Here is a 21,484-nt window from a genome sequence, read left to right as displayed (position 1 = left end):
CTGTTATTAAGGTTTGTTTTTTTTTTTTTTTTTTGCGTTTGAATTCTGTATCTTGCTTACTTTCTTGTCTTACTTTTTTTCTGGTAGCTTATAGTAGGCTTTAGGAATCATCTAATCTAGTTTCCTTTTTTATAGATTAGGAAACTGAGGAGCCAAAAGAATCATTGTCCCTAGTCAGTAATGACAGAGCCAAGATCACCACTCATGCTATGACTTCCTCACTATCTAGAGAAAGGATTACAGTAGAATCCTTTGTGGGTGAAAGCAATTTAATTTTCTAACATTTGGAAATGCTATCAGGTATAGTTATCTTTTCTTTTCCACTTCAGAAGTAAGGGGTCCTCAAAGAGTTTTCTACTTTACTTTTGGTGAAAGAAATATGTTTCTTATTAAAAGACCCTGTCACCATCAATAAAGTGAGCCACTCAAGGTATTATACTTCCTCTCCTCCTCTACCCATTCTCCTTTCTGGCTCTCCAGCCGTCATTTATGAAGATGTGACTCTCCTCTTCCTGATTCATCGTTTCCTCCCCTTTGTCCTTCTTGAACATTTTTTCCCTTCAGTCTCTCTCCTTACTTCTTGATTTTCTTTTTCAGACCTAACCTTTCATTCCCTTTCTGTATTTTTCTTCATTCTTTACCTGTTTTCTCTTTTCACATATTTTCTTTCTTTTCTTTACTTTCTGCCTTTGTTCCGTATCTCTCACTGCCTTCCCTGTGCACTATGTTAATAGTCTGACTTATTTTATAGGATATAGAATTATAATGCTAAAAAGTAAATAAGTTTAAAATGTACATTATCTCTTTAGATCTTCAGTGCCTCACATCCTGCCTCACAGAAAGTATGTAAAAATATGTACACAGAAAGTATATAATAGCTATTTTATGTTTCTAGAATAAATGCCCTTATTTTCTTTTTCTAATTGACAAAACCAAGGCACACAGAATTTTTATGTATTTTTCCAAAAGCATATGCTTCAGTGGCAGAGCATTTCAGAATCTTATCTTAGAATCCTCTTCAGTTATTTTTAAATTCATCGTTTAGCCCCTCCCCTGATTATGTGATTTAGCAATTTCATTCTCCTGCTCCCTTCCCATATGTTTTTACTTCCTCTTTCTTTTAATCTGCCTTTTGTGTTTCTTCTTTCTGTCTTGTTTTTTCTAACTTCCTTAATGTGATAAATGGCTTCTGTAAAAAACCCCACAGCTAATACAGTTCATAATAAAAACCTGGGTGCTCTCCCCTTAATATCAGGAGCAAGACATCACTTCTATGTAGCATTGTATTAGAGGTTGAAGCCAGGGAAGTTAGGCAGGAAAATGAAATAAAAAGCATCCAGATGGTAAGAAAGAAAAAAACTGTATCTTTTTGTGATGACATGAGCTTATATATGGAAAATCCTAAGGCAGTCTCTGGGAAACTTTTGGGCAAATAAACTAGTTCAATAAAGTTGCAAGATTTAAAAAAAAAAAAATCAGTATATAGTTAACCCTTGAGCAATAGGTTCAAAATATGTGGGTTTTTTCTAGTAGTAAATACATTACCACACAGCTCATGGTTGGTTGAATCTGAGATACAGAACCATGGATGTGGAGGGCTGACTAATGGATTTGGATGTCTCTGGATTTTGGTATTCCCAGCGGGTCTTAAAATCAGTCCTGAACACCAAGGAACAACTGTGTAAATATCAGGTCACAATAGCAATAAGCAAAGAACTATCCAAAAGTGAAAGTAAGAAAACAATGCCCTTCATAATATCATCAAAAAGAATTAAATCCTTACAAATAAATTTACCAGAAGAATCAGCAAACTTATACTCTGAAAACTACAGAACATTATTGAAAGAAACTAGAGAAGATCTAAATATACAGAATTAGAGCCCAAGTACATTGATCTAAACACTTAATATTGTTAGATGTCAATACTTCTCAAACTGATCTGCAGATTCAATATGATCCACATCAAAATTCCAGCTAGCTTCTTTGTAGAAATTGGCAAAGTTTCTGAAATCTATAAGGAAATTATTCATATGGAACCAGGGGACTCCAAATAGCCAAAACAGTCTTCGAAAACAACCAAGTTGAAGGACTCTCACTGCTAGACTTCAAAACTTATGACAAAACAACAGTAATCAAACTAGTGAAGTACTGGTATAAAAGTAGGATATCTAGACCAATGAACAGAGCTGAGAGTCAAGAAATAAACCATCCACCACATTTACTGTCAGTTGGTTTTTGATAAAGGAGCCAAGACAACTCAGTGGTAAAGAATACTTTTTTCAACAAATGGTACTTAGATATCTGAATATCCACATGAAGTTTGATTCTTACCTGACACTGTGTACAAAAATTAAGCCAAAAGGATCAGAAATGTAAAATTGAGCTAAAATTCTGAAACTTACAAATGGAAGGGTAAGAGTAAATCTTTGTGACCTTTGATTAGATAATAGTTTCTTTAAAATGACATCAAAAGCATAAGGGAAAAAAGAAAAAAGATAAAATGAACTCTACCAAAATTATAAATTTCCATGGTTCAAAGGACTCTGTCAAGAATGTGATAATCCACAGAATGGGAGAGAATATATAAAGAACTCTTAGAATGGAGAAGGCGAGGGTGGGATATTCTGAGAGAACAGCATTGAAACAAGTATACTATCAAGGGTGAAACACATCACCAGCCCAGGTTGGATGCATGAGACAAGTGCTCAGGGCTGGTGCACTGGGAAGACCCAGAGGGATGGGATGGGGAGGGAGGCGGAGGGGGGGATCGGGATGAGGAACACATGTAAATCCATGGCTGATTCATGTCAATGTATGGCAAAAACCACTACAATATTGTAAAGTAACTAGCCTCCAACTAATAAAAACAAATGGAAAAATAGATTAAAAAAAAAAGAACTCTTAGAGCTCAATAATTGAAGGATAGTACAATTTAAAAATCAGCAGTGTACTTGAATATATATCCAAAGAATATATAAACATATAAGCACATCTAAAGATGTTCAGCCTATTTAGTTGTAAGGGAAATGCAAGTCAAAATGACATCCACTAGCATGGTTAAATCAAAAAGGCAACACAGGTGGAGAAATTGGAACCCTGGTATATTTCTAGGGGAAATGTAAAATGGTGCAGTTACTGTGAAAAACTGTTTGGCAGTTCCTTATAAGGTTAAACATAGAGTTACCATGTGATGCAGGAATTTAACTCCTGTGTAGGTACTGAAGAGAATTGAGATATACGTCCATCACAAAAGCACCCACACCAGTTTCATAGCAGCACTATTCATAATAACTAAAACATCAGGACTACCCAAAGGTTCATCAGCTGATGAATGGCTAAACATAGTGTGTTATGCCCATAAAATAGAATATTATTTTGCCATGGAAAAGGGTGAAGTACATGCTATATCATGGATCAATCTTCGCAACATGCAAAATGAAGAAGCCAAGCATCTAAGAGTCACATATTTTATGATTCCATCTATATGAAATTTCTAGAGTAGACAAATACATACAGATCAAAATTTAGAATAGTGTTAGCTAGGAGGGGAAAAAGAATAACAGCTAATGGGTATAGGACTTTTTGGGGGGGGGGGAGATGATAGCAATGTTCTAGTATCAGTTAGTAGTGATGTACAGTGAGTGATATATAATGAGTAAAAGAGTATGCAAACTAAAACACTGAATTGTACACTTCAAAAAAGATAAAATTTATGGGATGCCAATTATATCTTAATAAAACTAATTTAAGAAAAAAAAATTGATGTCACAGAAAGGTCCAGAGGACTTACATTTCAGAGAGAGAAACACCTTTTCTAGGTGAGTGGACACTGGGTGCTCTTTTCAGCTCTGAAATTATTTGCCTTGTCTGGCTATGAGCAGAGAGATTTTGTTGTGGGAAGGAGAAATGAAGGGACATTTATCAGTCATATAGACTAAAGTGATGTATTGGAATCTGGAGGAGCCTCAAACATACAGAAAGTTCTCTATGGTGCTTTTTATGTGTGTCAAATGCAGAAGGGGAGCTGGCAAGAAGAAATTGACTTTCTCAAAGTTTCACATTCCTTAAAAGTCAGAGCCATGCTAGAGATGCACTGTTCAATACAGTAGCCACTGACTACATGTGGCTATTCTGCTTTTGAAATGTGGTAATCCAAATTGAAATATTCTATAAGTATACAAAATACAGAAGATTTTGATGAATTAATATAAACTAAAATATCTCAGTAATAATCTTTATATCAAGTATATATATTGCAATGATCATATTTTAGATATATTGAGTTAAATATATTATTTCAACTATTTCCACTGTTTTTTTAAATCCTTTTTTCAGTGTGACCGCCAGCATTTTTTAATTTAGATTGGCAGCTCCGATTGTGGTTTGCATTGTATTTCTATTGAACAGTGCAACACTATAGGGAGGTCCATAAGAAATACAGGACATGTCACCCTTGAGACATTTGAAATGGAAGGTGAATTGAGTTTAGTTGGAGTTGCAAACCAACCCCAAAGACTGGACAGAAATGATCCGTTCCTTATCCATGCTGCCTTATGGGAAAAGATATGCCTTCTCTGGGCGAAAATAATGTTGTTCTCTGGGTGAAAATAATGTTGACTTCTGTTTCCATAGTCTTTATATGTGGTATCTGATATGTTTTTAAAAAAAGAAAAAAGATACCAAAAAAGCAGGAAGATTTGACCCATTATTAGGAGAAAATTTAGCTAGTAGAAAAAGACCCACAAATGACTGAGATTTGAAGTAAGTAGAAGTTTGAAATAATTCTTATTAATACTATAAAGAAATATGTTGAAAAGATGGAAGATTTCATAGACATGAGCTCTATTTAAAGTAAATTCCAAAACTGAATAATATAGTATCTGAATTAAAGAACTCCTTGGATAGCCATAATACCAGATGGACAAAGTAAAAGAAAGGATTAGTAAACTTGGAGATAGTTTCAGACAAATTATCCAAATTGAAGCACAGAGAGAGAGGAGGGGAGGAATAGAAAAGAAAAAAAGAACATGAAAGAGAATAAAAGGAAAACCATGTGGAGTAGTCAGATGGTCTAAGATATGTGTAAAGAGAGTACAAGAAGTAAAAGAAAGTAGAAGAAAGATTGAATGGAATAAAAGGAAGAATTAAGGAGATAGACCTTGTGACTCCTCCAAATTTATCAAGAATTGTTAACCAGCAGACCCAAGAAGGCTATCCTCAATCCAAGCAAAAATAAATGCAAAGAAAACTATACTTAGAAGCATGTTCAAATGACTGAAAATCAGAGAGACTAGATAAAGAAACCCTCCGTGATGGACTGAGACAGGATGATGAGCAAGAAGAGAGAGAATGCAAGATGTCTTTCTCTCCCAACAGATTTCAAGGCCTAACACAGATCGCAGGAGAGATGAGATGCCTTTGCCTTTTGTGAAGTTTGGGAAAATCTTAAATTCAGCCAGTAAAATATATATACATAGATAAAAGGACATGTTACCTTTGAAGGAAACAGTAATACTGAAGATCTTAAATTTGAAGATGAGAAAACCCGTAGTGGCCATGGTGTCAGGCTTCAAATACTTGGCCTATTTGTGTCATTCCTTCTGAAGCTAAGAACAGAGCTAGAATGATTAAATCAGTTGATATGATAATGACACTAACTGCAGCTCAATGTTATTAAGATCTTTCAAATTATATAAGTCTAATAATGAATGGGACTTCCCTGGTGACTAACACAGTATAGAATCTGCCTGCAATGCAGGAGACCCGGGGACTATTTGTTCACAAGCCATTAGCAACCCACTCCAGTACTCTTGCCTAGAAAATCCCATGAACAGGGGAGCCTGGTAGGCTACAGTCCATGGGGTCACAAAGAGTCAGACACGACTGAGCGACTAAACTTTCACTTTCACTTTTCATTATCTAGTAAATGTTTTATTAGGAGCCTACTGTGCATCAGGCACTATTCTAAGTATTGAGTATAAATCAGTGTGGAAGACAAAGAAAACTCCCTGCTACTAAATTTAATGAAGGAGAGAGACAGTTGTTTGGTTGCTAAGTCATGTGTGACTGTTGTGCCACCAGGGAAGCCCAGAGAGACAGTTAAAAATAAATAAATATTCAGGTATATTAACTATAAGAAGTGCTTATTGAGGCAATCTAACAAGGAAGAAGATAGGAAGTAGGAAACTAGAGGTGGACAGCATGGCCTAATCAGAGGACATCTCACTGAGAAAGCACGGGACCCTGACATAGTAGTAGTGTACTGGAGAAGCCAGTGGCAGCTCTAGCAGTATGTGCTTGGGGACATGCTAGGCTGTGAGGTGAGAGACATATGGGGGAGCCTCCTAGGCCATTGTGAGGGCTTTGGCTATTACGTTGAGTGAGAGGTAGTTGTGGGGGGAAATAGTTCACACATGCACAGTTTTTAAATACTTACTTTTATTGTTTTCCAAGTATCAGCCTACTAAAAGAAATGAAGAGCTCACCAGCAGGGAATAAAGATATACAAAAGAGGTGAAATCTGTATTCAAAAACAGAGTCAAGTTCAAAAAAGCCAATGGGAGTTTGATATTTGAAGTTATGTTAAGGATTATTTCTATTATTTGAGTCAAATATATTTATGTGTGATATGGAGTTCTTTTGATTATTAAGGAGTTGATTTTTTCATCAAATGAGAAACCCTCAGAGGGTTTGAGCAAAGAAGCGGTGTGATTCAGTTTATATTTAGACACATAATTCAGGCCAACATGCGAAGATTAGACTGTAGCCAGGGAAGGGCAAGATTCTGTGACTATTGCAGTAATCTTGGCAGGACATTATGGTGGTTTGGCCCACGGTTGTGGCTGTGGAGGTGGTGCATAGTGGTCAGATTTTGGAAATATTTTATTTAGAGGTAGAGCCAAAAGAATTTGCAAATGGATTACACATGGGGTTTGAGACAGAAGATAAGGATAATTCAGTTGTATGGCGTAAGCAACTAGATGGATAAAATTAACCAAGGGAAGGAAAACTGAGGGAGAATTTACTTTGGGAGGCTGGGCGGGTAGAGATCAAGAATTTATTTTTGAAAATGTTAACTGTCTCAGAGTGTTCTAAGCTACCCAATTGCTGACATAGTGAAGACTGATCAACTACGTGAAAGGTTTAGAGGGAGTTATGATTTATGTTGAGTTAGACCAGTGCTTCTTAAATTTAATGTCCATATAGATTACCTGGAGATCTTGTTAAAATGTGGGTTTTGACTTGAGAGGTATTGAATGAGGCTTGAAATTTGACATTTCTATCACGAGTGATTGGGGAAGACACTGATACTGCCTCATGCTAATGTGCTGCTTCAAGGGCCACACCTTGTGGTCCAACAATTTCCGAAAGTTTTTAACAAAGAGGATTTTTTAAAAAAATACAGATTTAATAAATGTTAATCATTTTAATGCTAAAAATTCAAACATTATGAAAGGTGATACCACAAAAGCTGAGCATCCTTCACTCCATGCTTTCCTACCCATTCCCTAACAGAATCACTCAGTGGAGTCTATTTGAAATTTCATAATTTATATACACTTTCAGTTATAGTGTAAAATAAAACTTCTATTAAGTTACTAACACCCTATATGAATTCATACTTTATTATTCTTCTTAAAAGCATCTGATCCACTAGAAAACAGCAGAACATATATGTTATTTATTTAGTGTTCAAGCCGAACTGTGTATAGTCTTGAGCCCCTTTCTGAACTGTCTATGCTCTTTACCTGCTTCCTCCTAGCCTACCGATCTACCTAGCTTGCAACTGCTTGTTCCTGGACAAGCGAATCTCCCAGTTTCCTTTCAACTCAGTCTAAGATTTTCTTTCTTTCTTTCTTTTTAATTGAAGGATAATGCTCCACAGCACTGTATTGGTTTTTGCCGCACATCAGCGTGCATCGGCCATAGGTATGCATGTGTCCCCTCCCTCCTGAGCCTCGCTCCCACTTGCCACCCCATCCCGCCCCTCTAGGTTGTTACTGAGCCCTGGTTTGAGTTCCCAGAGTCACAGAGCAGATTCCCATGGGCTGTCTCTTTTACATAAGGCGGTGTACATGTTTCCACATTATCCTCTACTTTGCCGCAACCCCCATGTCCACAGGCTATTGTCTATGTCTGCATCTCCATTGCTGCCCTTCCAATAGGTTTATCAGTACCAATGAGATTTTCTCATTCTGTGTGATGTTCAGCCATTTCCCTGACTTAACACAGAAGTTCTGAGTCACAGACAATCTGGCCTAACGTTTTTCCCTTTATCTTGCCCAGCGTCTTTTCCCGAGACTAAAGTTCTTGTCTCAGGCTAAAAGAGAAACAGAGGAACAATTAAGGATGAGATTATAAAGGCAGACTTAAAAAAAATTTACCTGTGCTGGCAGTGTTCCTTCATAGACTGACTTAAGGAAATTAAAATAAAATAGAGATTATAAAGAAGTATAATTAAAATGTCTAAATGTTTTGTAACTTTAGGTATATTAAGAATTAATAATAAAGATTTTAAAAGAATAAATTTGCTTACTCTTGTATAAATGGTTTATGTATATATTTTTAGAAACTTTTTGTTCTACAAATGCTGGTATATCATCTACAGCTCATTAATTATAGTGATTTTGGTTGTTTATTAAAAAAATGGAAATAGGTCTCAGTCAGAATCTTAAGCCATTTTATAGTATAACTGCTATTAAAAAATTACATTGGATTTATATTATTCTCTTCCTAAGACTTTTCTAAAAATTTGACTGTGATCCTGAATACTTTGTAAGTAGCTGATGTGATTTTTGTTTTAAATAATTTTTCAAAAATAGCTTTCTGTATCAGAAGTAGAATAAACAGCTCTATACAAGTCATTAGTACAATAGGGATCCTTGAGACGTTTATGCCATTTCGTTACATGACTGCATACATTAATTCAGTAATTAGTTCATTTATTTATTAAATATACATTGATTAATTCAGTTATTTAACAGATATTTATTGAGTGCCGACAGTGTATTTGACTCCAGTGATAAATATATATTTTTGAGTAGAGCTATGGTGCCTCCCTCCATGAAGCTTAAAACCTCAACCCTGTCGTTTGAGTCAGTGAAATTACATTGTAAAGCTCTGATAGATTTGATAACATTAATAATTTATACTTTTTCTGTAACACTTCCCACAATGCCTAAATTGATGAAATAAGCAATATCAGAAGTTATGAATTTGTGCCCTGAACTTTTTTTCATGATCCCATTTTTATCGTAGGGGTCCTTACGTGTTCTGTCCTGTGACTTCTGAAAATTACTGTGTGCGGAAAGAATGATTCCAGAAGTTCCATCTAGTTTTGCAGTTTTCATAGGAAAGAATAGAGAATAGTGTTCTTCAATTCTATTCAGATATTTTTTTTTTAAAGTAGCCAAGAGAATAGAAACTGTAAAGATAATTATTCATGAGGCCCTGTAAGTAAAATATGTGTCTTCAGTACATTCTAAGTATCTTTAAAAACTTTATATTCCTAGTTTTAAAAAAATTGTTTACAATTTAGCTTATCATTGGTCATCTTGTTATCAAATTAAAATAAGAAGTTAATATATTATTAAAAATATTTTATAAGTCAACTGGTAGGATGACTTTTTAATAATATCAAATCTACCTTTATTTTAATCTATTAATAAACTAGTACTAGTAAGTTTTTAAAATAAAAGTGTAATAGTGTTTATGTTTTCAAAATAAATAATACCAAAGTGTGTGCATAGAAAATGGAATTCCAAGGCTTATTCTGACTGCTCCTTTACTCTGTTGCCATTGTTAAAGGTTAGGCCGAGACCTTTTTAGGCCGTTTGTGTGTCTGTGCTATGTGTGTGTGTGACTGTCTCTGTCTTAAAGAATGGGTCTGTACTCTGCAGTTTGTTATGCAACTTGCTTGTGGGTATCCTTTAGTGTCATCGTATTCAGAAACACGTTTGTGTTTCTGAACTAACTGTTTTAGATGACATAGATCAAAAGACTCTAAGATTTAAAGACTACTTTTTTGTCTCTAACCAACACAATATTCTCCATAATTAAAAAGCTCCATAAAAACTTAAGTTTTGTAGAACATATTGTGACCAAGACTTCCCAGACTTCAAAACCTTATTATACCTGAGAAAATGTGAAAGGAAAACTGTTTTTTCCTTCAGTGAAATAGCTGCTAGGGTGGTCCTTGAAGAACAAATCAGTACCAGAAGGAAACTGAAATTAGTATAGCCTAAGTATTCTCTGTTACCATTTGAATTGCAAAGGCCAAGTGATTCACAGTTCGGCACTACTGTGTAAATTAAAATGTTGTAGGCTTTTTTGGCTTTAGCATACCACTTTGAAACATTATTTGACTACAGCAGCTCTGTTAACATGTGTCAACAGTGCTCAATTTTGAACATGACAGAATCCCTATTAACCCAATATGCATCTTCTTTGGTGATCCGACCTCAGCCTAGACTTCAAATCTTACCACTAATTGCTTTCTTACATAAGACACTTGTTCAAGTTAAATATTTTATTTGTCCCAGTAATGCTTATTGTATTCTTTTCTATAGTCCTTGTTTATGTATGAATTTTCAACTTTGTGGAAATAAAGCTTTCTTGCAGCTTAGCCTTTCAAAGAGTTTTTGTTATGAAACTTTACATTGGTGAGGTTATAGATACTTTAAAAATCTTTTTTCTCTGTTCAGCATTGTTAATTTTTTTTTTTTTTTTTAAGAATCACATCTGTCTTTTCATGTGTCATTTAAATCCTGCTCTCTTTTTTAAACATTTCATGTTCGCTTTACTTAGAAGTAAACTGTATCTGACCTACCTAGAAGTAACCAGTATCTGACCTACCTTCTATAATTGTAGCGTAATAGTAACAACAGTAGCGGAAGTAGTAGTGGTAGCAGCAGTAATAGCTAACCATGATGTATGTTTTTTTTGTGTCGAAGATTCTGCTTGGTGCATTCCGTGCAGTGCTTATGCATCACAGTAACCTTAAGAGTCAAGTATTAGGACTGTCTGTATTTTAAAGACAAAAAACTGAGTCTGTAGATGTTAAATAATTTATCTTGAGCCACACATAAAGTAAAGACCACAACCAGTTCCCATTCCCATTGTATATTAACAATATACATCTTGCTGCCTGTAACTGAGTTTAAGACTGGCTTTGATTTAACTAACTCTAGTTTCCCAGTGTAAGTTTGAGGGTTGATTTTTTTTTTGAACTTTCACATTCATATTCCAGTAAATTTTATTGCTGTTTACATGGTGGAGTTTCTTTTTCCTGACATCATTTTTGTTAATGGTGAATAAACTGAAAAAAACTATTAGGTACCAAGTTGAACTTTTAGTGCATTTTCCTTAGGTTCTGTAAAATATTCCAAATTGGGATGAATTTGATATTATAGATACTTGAGCCATAATTTATGGTGAAAACTCTTATAACCCTAGTGTTTTGAGGTCTTCAGTCTTGAGGATACTTGGAAATTAACAGAATTCTCATTAGGTTGTACTTAATACTCATTTGCTCTACAGAAAATAGCTCCCAGTAGCATATATAGCTAATGATTTTGATCATTAGTTTTTTCTCACATCAGTTATAAGCTCTGAAGTAAACCATAACCAGATACAAATATTAACATAGATTTGCTGAATAAGAAACGTAATGTATTTTCATGATTTTTATTTCATAAGAGATATCTTTCTCTTTTTGCCTCAGTATAGTTTAGTGATTACTCTGGTTCTATCCCAAAGTTATGAAAGAAAAAGAGATAAGTTAAAACTATTTTTCTTTGTTTTAATTCTCTCTTCTACCCAGAGTATTCTTGCACATTAGTATTTTTCTCTTAATTATGTTGAAGAAAATACTAATTATATTATTTTAAAGAAACTACATATTGTGTGTTCACAGGTATTTTTCATTCACCAAAATTATATCAGAGTTGAATAAGTATGTCATGGGGTTTCTCAAAATTGGGCATTTTCTCTCTAACCCTATACAATTGAGAAATATAGTGTTTAAGCTGAAAATAGGGATTATAGAATTCGATATATAAATTTGGAAGCCTTTTAAGATTATATGTTGTCTCCCTTATTACTGCTCTGTCACACTGTCAAAAGTTCAGTCTTTTAATACCTATGCTAAAAGACTTAAAAAATAAACTTGTGCTTTTAACAAATAATTTAGTTTATGCTTTTTTTCCAAAATATTCTGTACATTAAAAGAATTTTAAAATGCAAAAAAGCAGAACTCTTTGCTTTTGTAGTATTTTTAATTACAAAGTTTCTAAACTTTCATGTTTTACTTGAGGGACTATATCCTTCTTTTAATTGGACGTTTGTGAACTTCTGCGTACAGCTTTTGGTTCATGCCATAAATATTTGTGGGTCTTCTGATGTCCCTTATGGGATTTTATCTGTGACTAATTTATCCCATAGCTCTTTATAAACTTTGTCAGTTGTTGGATTTTTCAACCATTTCTTTTTTGTAGGCATTTGCTAATCCTTTTTAGTGCTTTCAGTGCTTAATAGATTTGAATCTAGTATTGGGTTTCAGCTTTTCTCCACAGAGAATTTCATTCTCTTAAAAATTGCCCACAGCCATCATTATATGAAAAATCCATGGTGATTTTGGCAAATGTTTTAAAGACACCTTTTATAAATGAATCTTCTGACAGGTGTACGCTGGGTGTAGCTGTTTAATTCATGGAATTTTACCTTCAAAGAAATATAAAGGTTAGGAGATCTGATTCATTTTTACTCTTAGAAGAGTTGTATTAGTAGAGTTCTTCCAGCATTATATACACATTTGTTTTCTGTGTCTTTATTGCTTTTTTTATGGGCAACTTGCACAACAGTGGTTGATCTCCATTTCTCACTGTGAACCTGATTTGATGCAACCAACACGGAAAGAATGAAAAAACATGCTTTCTTCTTACCTAGTTGATGGGAAAAGCTTACTTTCTTTATAAAAACTAACTTTATGACTAATATTTCAGAAGTATAAACATTCAACGCAAAAAAATGCATATTTCCTAAATAGAAGCTTTACTAGAAACTTGTTAAAACTAAGCAGATTGTTTTTTAACTACTACAAATTGTCTTCTGATTTTTTATTGACTTTGATGTATAATCACTATACTAAGATTTTTTAAAATCATAATTTACTAAAACTCAGGAATTAAGTACTTTGTTAAACATTTTAAATAAATAGACCTGACGCAATTCAAAATGTAGATTTGCAAGTCACGCAATTCCTTCATACAAAACTTTGACAATATTGTTTGTAATTGTTAATCTTCTTATGGGTGTCTTGATTTCTCAAAGAGTTAATATTCCCAAAATGAACTAACATTAAATTGATAGAACCAGTGAAATTCATGATTGAGATTGACTTAGTTTTTAAATTTTGTTTTCCAAGTGTACTTCAACAATTTATATAGGTCTGGACAATTGATAATTGAAGCATATGACCTACAGAAATTCATATGTGACATTAAGATTCTTCACATGAGCTTAACATCATTAACAGTTGTACATTATGCTTTGAAAAATTATCTTTATTTCAAAACAGAAAAATTGTGCTTTTCTGGAAATATTAATAATTGCCCTTTTTTCCTGATGAATGTGCAGTTTAGGATGAGATATTGCTCTACTACATGCTTTTACAATTTCTCTTAAAACCTGTCTTATCATCTACTTTAACAGTGAACTATAGTTCCAAATACATTGCAGAGATTAAATTCTACAAAACCACACCCTTCCCCAATGATTAATTTCTTCCTAATTTTCTTTCTATATAAATGTTCTCAAAATTACCATTGTGTTGGCTTTTGGCAAGGTATGTTTCGTATCTCATGATGTTAGGTTCCTAATCCTATAATGCATAGTGTTGGTTTCAAGTAACTCCCTTTTAGCAAATCAGAGAGATTGGGATAGTAGGTATTTAGATGGGCTTGCCTGAAAGCTTTGTTTGAAAGTACTGTTGGCAGACTTTTAGTCCCTGTCATGTTCTTTAGCTGATCCAGTGTGAAGGCTTTGGATTTGGATTTGGATTTGGCCTTCACCAAAGTAACTGCGTCTTTTGTGGCTTCCTGTAGCAGGATGTAGGTTTCTATGAATGTGTTTCTGTTTGCTGCCAAAAGCTACCTCAATAACAGTGTTGAAAATGACTGTAAGTTCTACTGTCATACATTTCAGAATGTTATATTAAATGTATTTAACCCTTTTTATTGATATTTTTGATGCTTTCCTCTAGAAATTCATGTTGAAAAAAATGCTACAGAATAGAATTTGTTTGGGTTAACATCATAATTTTTCATTGTGAACTTAGAAAATCTATCTTATACTTATTTTAAATAAATTCTGGTTATATAAGGTACACTGGATATGTAATATCTTATGTACGTTCCTGATTATGTGTTTTAATTGAGGCACTAACATCATCATGTGAAATTATTACTTAAACACTTCTCGGCTTAAAGACAGGTGAGTTTCTGGGATATGATGAATGTTCACCAGAACCACTGACATATAAGATAGCTCTTTAAAAAACAGTAAAACATTGTGCTAAGTGTTATTGTAACTAAAAAGTAATCTGAATGTTTATTTATTTATTTTTGTATTGGAATGTGGCCGCTTAGCAATGTTGTGATAGTTTCAGGTTAACAGCAAAGGAATTTAGGCATACATATACATGTATCCATTCTCCCCCAGACTCCCCTCCCATCCAGGCTACCATATAATGTTGAGCAGAATTCCATATGCTATACACTAGGTCCTTGTTGGCTGTCCACTTTAAATATAGCCGTAAGTACAGGTCCATCCCAAACTTCCTAACTATCCTGTCCTCCCATCCTTTCTCCCCAGAAACCATCACATGCTTATTATAGTTATTCAAGTATACCCTGCTCAACATCCTAAATGGATTAAACAGGAGAGCTAAGATGATTGATTGATTGATTGATAAAAGTCTTGGCTCAGCTTTGAGTTTAAGAATATTGTAAATGGTACTGCAATGTTGGCTTTGTAACTGCAATTTGAGGAAGACCCATTTTACCCTTTCATGACTAGTGTCTGTTTTCAGCCAATAGCTTCCAATCCCCTTCACAAATATAGAAGCTAATTAGAAAGCAGGGTAGGAAGCAAGCATCTATGCATTCATTTAATATGTAGAACTAATAATAAATTACACATTGTATAAGAGAACTTGCTAACCACTCATGAGATGCTACTGCCACAAAACGCTTGTCATTTTTACATGAGAACAAAGAAGCTATTATTTTCTAAAGTGCCAATTTAAACAGTAGCTATTAATACATGCATTTATCTTTATATCTTTTATTCTGTGTCTACTAGGTCACTGCCCTGGAGTAAACTATAATTTTAACTGTTTTGTATGCTAGAAATACTTGTCTTTTTGGAAACTCTGCATCCTCTGTTGGGAAGAAAGGTATTTCTTCAGTCTGAAATACTTTTCTTGCACGTCATTTCTCACATTGAGCTGTGAACAAAAACTTACTTGAAAAATCATTCCACATTGACAAGGGTCATGAAAAATACAAATGTTGATTATGAAAATAGATCCAAAATAAACCAGTGCAAAGCTATTTTTTTCTGGTTTGAACTTTTTTCCATATCTTTTTATTTTTTATTAAGTTACAACTTATAGTCAGGAAAGTACATTAGTTATTTGTATACAGCATGATGAACTTTTGCATTTGTGTGTAGCCATGTTACAGCTACCCAACGCCCTAGAAACTCTCCTCTTCCTGGCCTATCCAGTATCCTGCACTCCAAGATAACCACTGTTCTTACCTCTGTAGCCATAGAACAGTTCTGATGTAACTAAATGTTAAAATGAATTAAGTTGTAAAAAAGACTTTCTCAGCATAGTTTATCATATGTAAATCTACTTCACATAGTCAAGTCAGTGTCAAATCACAGTTCAAAATACATGATTTTGATCAGAATTAAAAAACAATTTTTAACTTCAGTTTGTTGTATCTTAATGTCAGGTTATATATTCATCCACTATGATATTTTCCATGTAAGACACTAATGAATATAAGAAAAAAATAAAACTGTCGGGTGTGAATATTAAAATTTTTTATTAATACGCACCTATATTCATCAGACAAATTCCAAGGATATAGCTTAATAACTGGTTATAATTGAGGTTTTGAACCAATTTCTATGAATTTTATTTATTGCAACAGTTATTTAGTACGGATTGTCATATACATTATACATGTACATTAAAGAGTATATTGCTTCTCAAAAAGAAATAACTGTTTGTATCCCAGGACTTTATTGTCCTCTAACTGAATTGAATGTCATCCACGTATGGGTTTGATAAACTGACACAACAGTGAAAAGAGTCCCTGTCCCATGTCAGCTTATCAAACACACTGTGGAGAGCTTGTCTTTGGCACTGAAAAGATTTCCAGTCATTTAAGTTCTGGATAGAAGTCACGGAGCTCATGTCCAGTGAAACACAACCTCAGTATTTCCAGGTGATTTTAAATAACACCTGATAAAACTGAGGTATAGTCCCACTAAACTTTAAGAATTATCCAAAAACTAGGGAAAAGAATAATATGCATAGTTACGAATTACAGTGTCATTGGTTTAAGTAGCTGACAGAATGGATGTTGATGAAATTTACAGTAATTACTTAATACCCTGTCATTCTATTAAACAGCGTTTTGTTATGCTATAAACATATTTATGCTGTAGAAAAATAAAAAAATTAAATGCTTTTTTTCCTATCCTAGTTCTTATCACAACAGATATCCTTGTGGGAAAGTTATCCTTCAATCTGAATTGGACACTAGTTTTTTCCAACTTCATATAATTATTTTATTTGAAACTATTCATTCTCAGAAACTTAGCCATCATTTTGTATAGTGTAACTGAATCATTTGTACATTTTCCAGTTAAGTGTAGGCACCTTAATATATTCTTTTAAAATTTATTCTTAGAATGGTAACTATATTCTGGTAAAAATCTCTAATTTATAAGGTGATGTAGTTCAAAACATGTTTTCTTGTATATTATTTAATTTTATTTACATATATCTATAACAAAATAGTTCAAGCTGTAACATTTATGGGTCAACTTGCCTGATACTATATCATATAAAACGTGAAAAAATATTTTTCCAAGTTTATCTTCTATGCTTCTAACCCTTGGAATAAATTAGATTACGCAGTTACAGTACCTCATCAGTGGCGCTCCATCTCTGTGCTGCAGGTAGAAGCTTAGGGCATCAGTGCTGAGCAGAAGTTGCTCTTCCCTTTGGAGAAAATTGCAGTATCCAAGAGCTCTCTTAACAAGGGACCACTTTTAAATGTGTATGGTCACCTCAAAGGATATGTAGAGCATTTCCTGCCAGCAGGATTAGAGGAAGGAAGCGCCAGGCCAAAATGTTTGATGTGTGATGTACTGTAATTCCTTTCATGTGTTTGGTGGCTTTTATATGTTGATCAATGTTCTGCTACCAATTGTGACCTTGGTGTGGTCCAGGTCATTAAAATTTGACCTTCCTTAGTGTATGGGGTCATTAACTATACCTAGCAGCATTATTATAATTAAGGATGCCATTTTCTTTTAAATAACCACCTCTCATTTTCATTAAAATATTTATTTTCATAATTGGATAATCTTCCTAGAGACTGATTTTCATGAAAGAGATGATTCAGTGTTTGAGACTGCCAGTACTAACAAAATGTAGCTGAATGCTTGTTAGGGTTCCTTACCTTATCTTGTATACCTGCTGTTTAAATCAGCATTTTCTTCCCATAGTTTCCTATGAGCATGTAAAGTTCACGATGGGGACTTTTTTTTTTTAATTTTAAAAATTAATTTTTTCTTCCAGTTTTATTGAGATATAATTTACATAAAGCTTTGTGTAAGTTTAAAGTGTACAGCATAATGATTTGACTTACACACATCATGAAGTGATTACACAAAAATTTTAGTGAACATCCATCATTTCATACAGACACAAAAGGAAGAGAAAAAATTTTTTCCTTGTGATGAGAATTCAGGATTTATTTAGAAAACTTTCATATATAACATACAGCAGTATTAGTTTTATTAATCATGTCGTGCATTACATCTAGTTTTATAGTATAGTTTTCCTGGGAGTGTGAGTCTTACAAGCAATAAATATTGACAAAATCACTGTCAGCAGTATTGCATACTCCTAATAAAACAAAATTGACAATTACCCATGTTCTTTACTTTTCTAAGATTACATGTTCAAAAGCAGTTGAGTGCTAATCAGCTGTAGATTTAGGCTATGTTTTCAACATAAGTAAACATAAATGAGCAATGGGCTAATTAATACGGTGTAATGGCAAATGCTCACTGTAGAGGATTGGTTAATAGGATAATAATATACTCATGCAGGGAAATTAGCCTGAATGGTTACACACCAAATTGTCAGAGGTCACCTGTGATTACTAGTATATGAAAAAAAATTTTTTTTTGTATTTTCCAGATTTTTAGACTAATTTAAACTGTGATTAATTACCGTCTTAAAAATGGCAGTTTTATACTCATTGTGCCTTTAAATCTTAAAGTACTCTTTTACGTTTTTAGGGTTTTTTCTATTCACTCAATGTAAACTATATGAAAATAGGTGTTTTATTCTTTCATATTCATCCTCTCTATAGCCTTTATATTTGCTTTTTGGGTGTTTTGAACTTTATTTTTAGTATACTATATAGTCCATGGACTTGTAAAGAGTCCGACACGACTGAGCGACTTTCACTTTCACTATTAGCTTACCCATTCGTCATTGACCACTTGACCACAGTGCTTCTAAAGAAATACATGCTTTATTCTGTATTGAGGGTTATTTTGTTTATTTATTTGAGGAACTAGTTTAATCTTTTCCCCACATATGACCATCCAAGTATTTTCTGTATTTGCCTTTTCTCTCCCAGTGCTGGTGCTGGATGCATCATTAGTACACAGTCTACTAGGTGCCAAAGAGGCTGTTTCTAAAACATAGAAATGATAAAGCTGTTGTTTTTCCTTACATAATAAATCAGTTTTATTATGTCATTTATTTTCTCAAAAATGTTTCTGAGTGCTTACCATTTACTAGACAGTTCCTAGATGTTGGGCTATACTACTTCTAAAAAGTAATAATAAAATATCCACAGTCTTTACTTCATGGAACATAGTTTAACCATCTTTATAATTATGCTTAAAGTGTATCAGCTGACTGATTTTTTTTAATCATCTTTTTTTTGATAAATGGTACATTTACAATATAAAGGAAGAACTCAGTTAATTTTTTAATATTCTTAGTATATATTACTGTAGCATCTTCATTATTTTATCTTGTAAGAAATGCTTCACTAGTTTTGAAATTTAAAGTCTTAATTGTAACTTAACTCACTTTCAGGCCATGGCTTATGATGTTAATATTCAAAATCAAAATAATCATGGTTAAATTTTAAGTGTAATAGTGTACAAAATTTTAAAAATTAAATAAGAACTTTCACCAATAATTTGTGAACAGTTACTCAGTTGACCTTTTAAAGAAAGGTGCAGTAATTTGCTGCACATTCTTTTGTGTTTTTCTCAATATGTTAAGATAATGATATAAAACATGTATAATTCAAAAATATATTAATGTTGAATGAGAATTCTGTATTTTAATATCACTGTGAGTTTATGCACACACAATATGAATAGCAGATTTTGTGAATACTTGGGAAATGAAGTATTTATACATAGTAAAATAAAGCTGATGTGAATGTGTCATAGGTAATTGTTAGGTAAATTGTTGATAGAAAAGATGCTTAGAAGTAAGTATAATAATGTCTCCTTTTTTTTGGAAGCAGCTACTCTGAGAGTAGGTATATTCTTTCTTCTTTTTGATACCCTAAATATATTTTAGGTATACAGAAAATATATTCTGTATAAGCAGTTATATATAAACAGTTGCATATTAAAGGAATACTTTACAGTGTATGTAAGAAAAGAGATTTAAAACTCATCACCAGATATGTTGGGAGTCATTTTTGTAGCATCTCTTTAACAGCTGTTTGACCTCATAATTTCTTAGTTCATAAATTTTAGTTTGAATGCTTGTGTCTCAAAACACATGCTAAGGTGTGAAAAACATCCTTTTTTCCCACCTCTTTCATGTCTCAATTTTATTGGTAATTTTCTTGCTCTTCCCCTACTTCTGACCATGACTTTTTCAAAAGTGAAATTTTGAATTTGAATTCACAGGTAAAAAGAATTTTATCTTACTTACATCAGTTTCTTTTGTATTCCCTTAGAAAGATACAAAATTATTTTGTTTTTACATTTATTTTTTAACCAAAATCTAAAAGTTTCATGATTGTTCTCTGAATTTTTACTGTGGTTTTGAGCCCCTATTTTGAGTAACTGTACTTTCATGTTTTAAACGTTTGTTTTTGGTATTGCTCAATATTTTCTATTACAAGGCTGTTTTCTTAAAATATCATGGTATAGAAGCAAAATTTCTAAAGGTTAAATCTTTTTGTGGTCATTATTCTGTTTATAAAAAATTGCCAAATGTACATTATTAGAGTGTTCGTATGTTGCCTTAATTCTCCCTTTTCCTTTTCTGTTTTAATTATAGCTTCGAATATGTCTAAGGGCAATATATTTAAAAACTGTTCTGTAAAGTAATATTATTTATCATATTTTAAGATCATAAAAGAAAATTGTTCTCTGGTATCAATTAAAGCTTATATAAAATATATTCTTATTCAGTATAATTTACATATTTTCATCAAATAGCTCATATTTTGTTGGCTAAAGTCAACACTGCATGTTATGACATGATACTTAATCAACAAAAATCAATCCGTTTTTAAATTTCTTCCCATGTTAAGAAATTTGTGCTCAAAGTGAATAAAAATATCTCTGGAGGATAAGATAGGGCAGAATATTTTTTTGTTATTTTCCTGAAGAAAACAAGTTTTCATATTAGTAATGGCATGATAGTGTTTCCCTTCCTGAGTGAAATAGATAGTGATTTATTTTCAGATTCATTATACTGACTTCAGGGATAAAATACTTTATGTGGTATACTAGTAGTATATAATGTTTTAAATTCTTAAATTATTTTCTTTTTAAATCTAGGTAGTGTTCAATCATTAGAAAAATTAACTCAATCTAGAGTTAATAGAAATCTTTCTAAAATCTCATTTCATGAGATTAAGTTTCTATAGGGAAATTTTTTCAGAAGAAGAAAATTCTAATCCCAAACCTTGAAAAGCTGCTACCACATGCCTTGACAGTTTATCCATTTATTGCTAATAGGAATGTCTTCAGAATTTCCTTGCTGTGGCATTGCTGTTTTACTGTCACGTCGTATCCTAATCAGATTGGTGTAATTAATCACATTTTCATTATAGATGGTAAGTTAGGGAAATTTTCTCATAGGGAAACCTTGTGGTGCTATGATAACCAGAGGGAATCTCCA

At 33.0% G+C, this 21,484-nt stretch overlaps 1 protein-coding gene across 10 annotated transcripts in view; it reads left to right on the top strand.

Moving 5' to 3' along the window:
- Positions 1–21,484, top strand: part of VPS13B (vacuolar protein sorting 13 homolog B) — a 775,932-nt gene that overhangs the window by 430,743 nt on the left and 323,705 nt on the right. Inside the window, exon 31 of one of the 10 annotated variants that reach the window (XM_043880241.1) lies at positions 9,259–9,464. The exons of the other annotated variants lie outside the window; for them this stretch is intronic. Coding sequence (XP_043736176.1) covers positions 9,259–9,316 — 58 coding nt within the window. The 3' untranslated portion in view covers positions 9,317–9,464. Of the gene's footprint in view, positions 1–9,258; positions 9,465–21,484 lie in introns of those variants that run through there. 10 annotated transcript variants of the gene reach the window in all.

This window comes from Cervus elaphus, chromosome 21 (genome assembly GCF_910594005.1).
Source record: "Cervus elaphus chromosome 21, mCerEla1.1, whole genome shotgun sequence".
In the NCBI taxonomy this organism is placed as follows: Eukaryota; Metazoa; Chordata; class Mammalia; order Artiodactyla; family Cervidae; genus Cervus; species Cervus elaphus.
The sequence above is the reverse complement of the archived record's forward strand: the minus strand, read 5'-3'. Positions and strand labels throughout refer to the sequence as shown.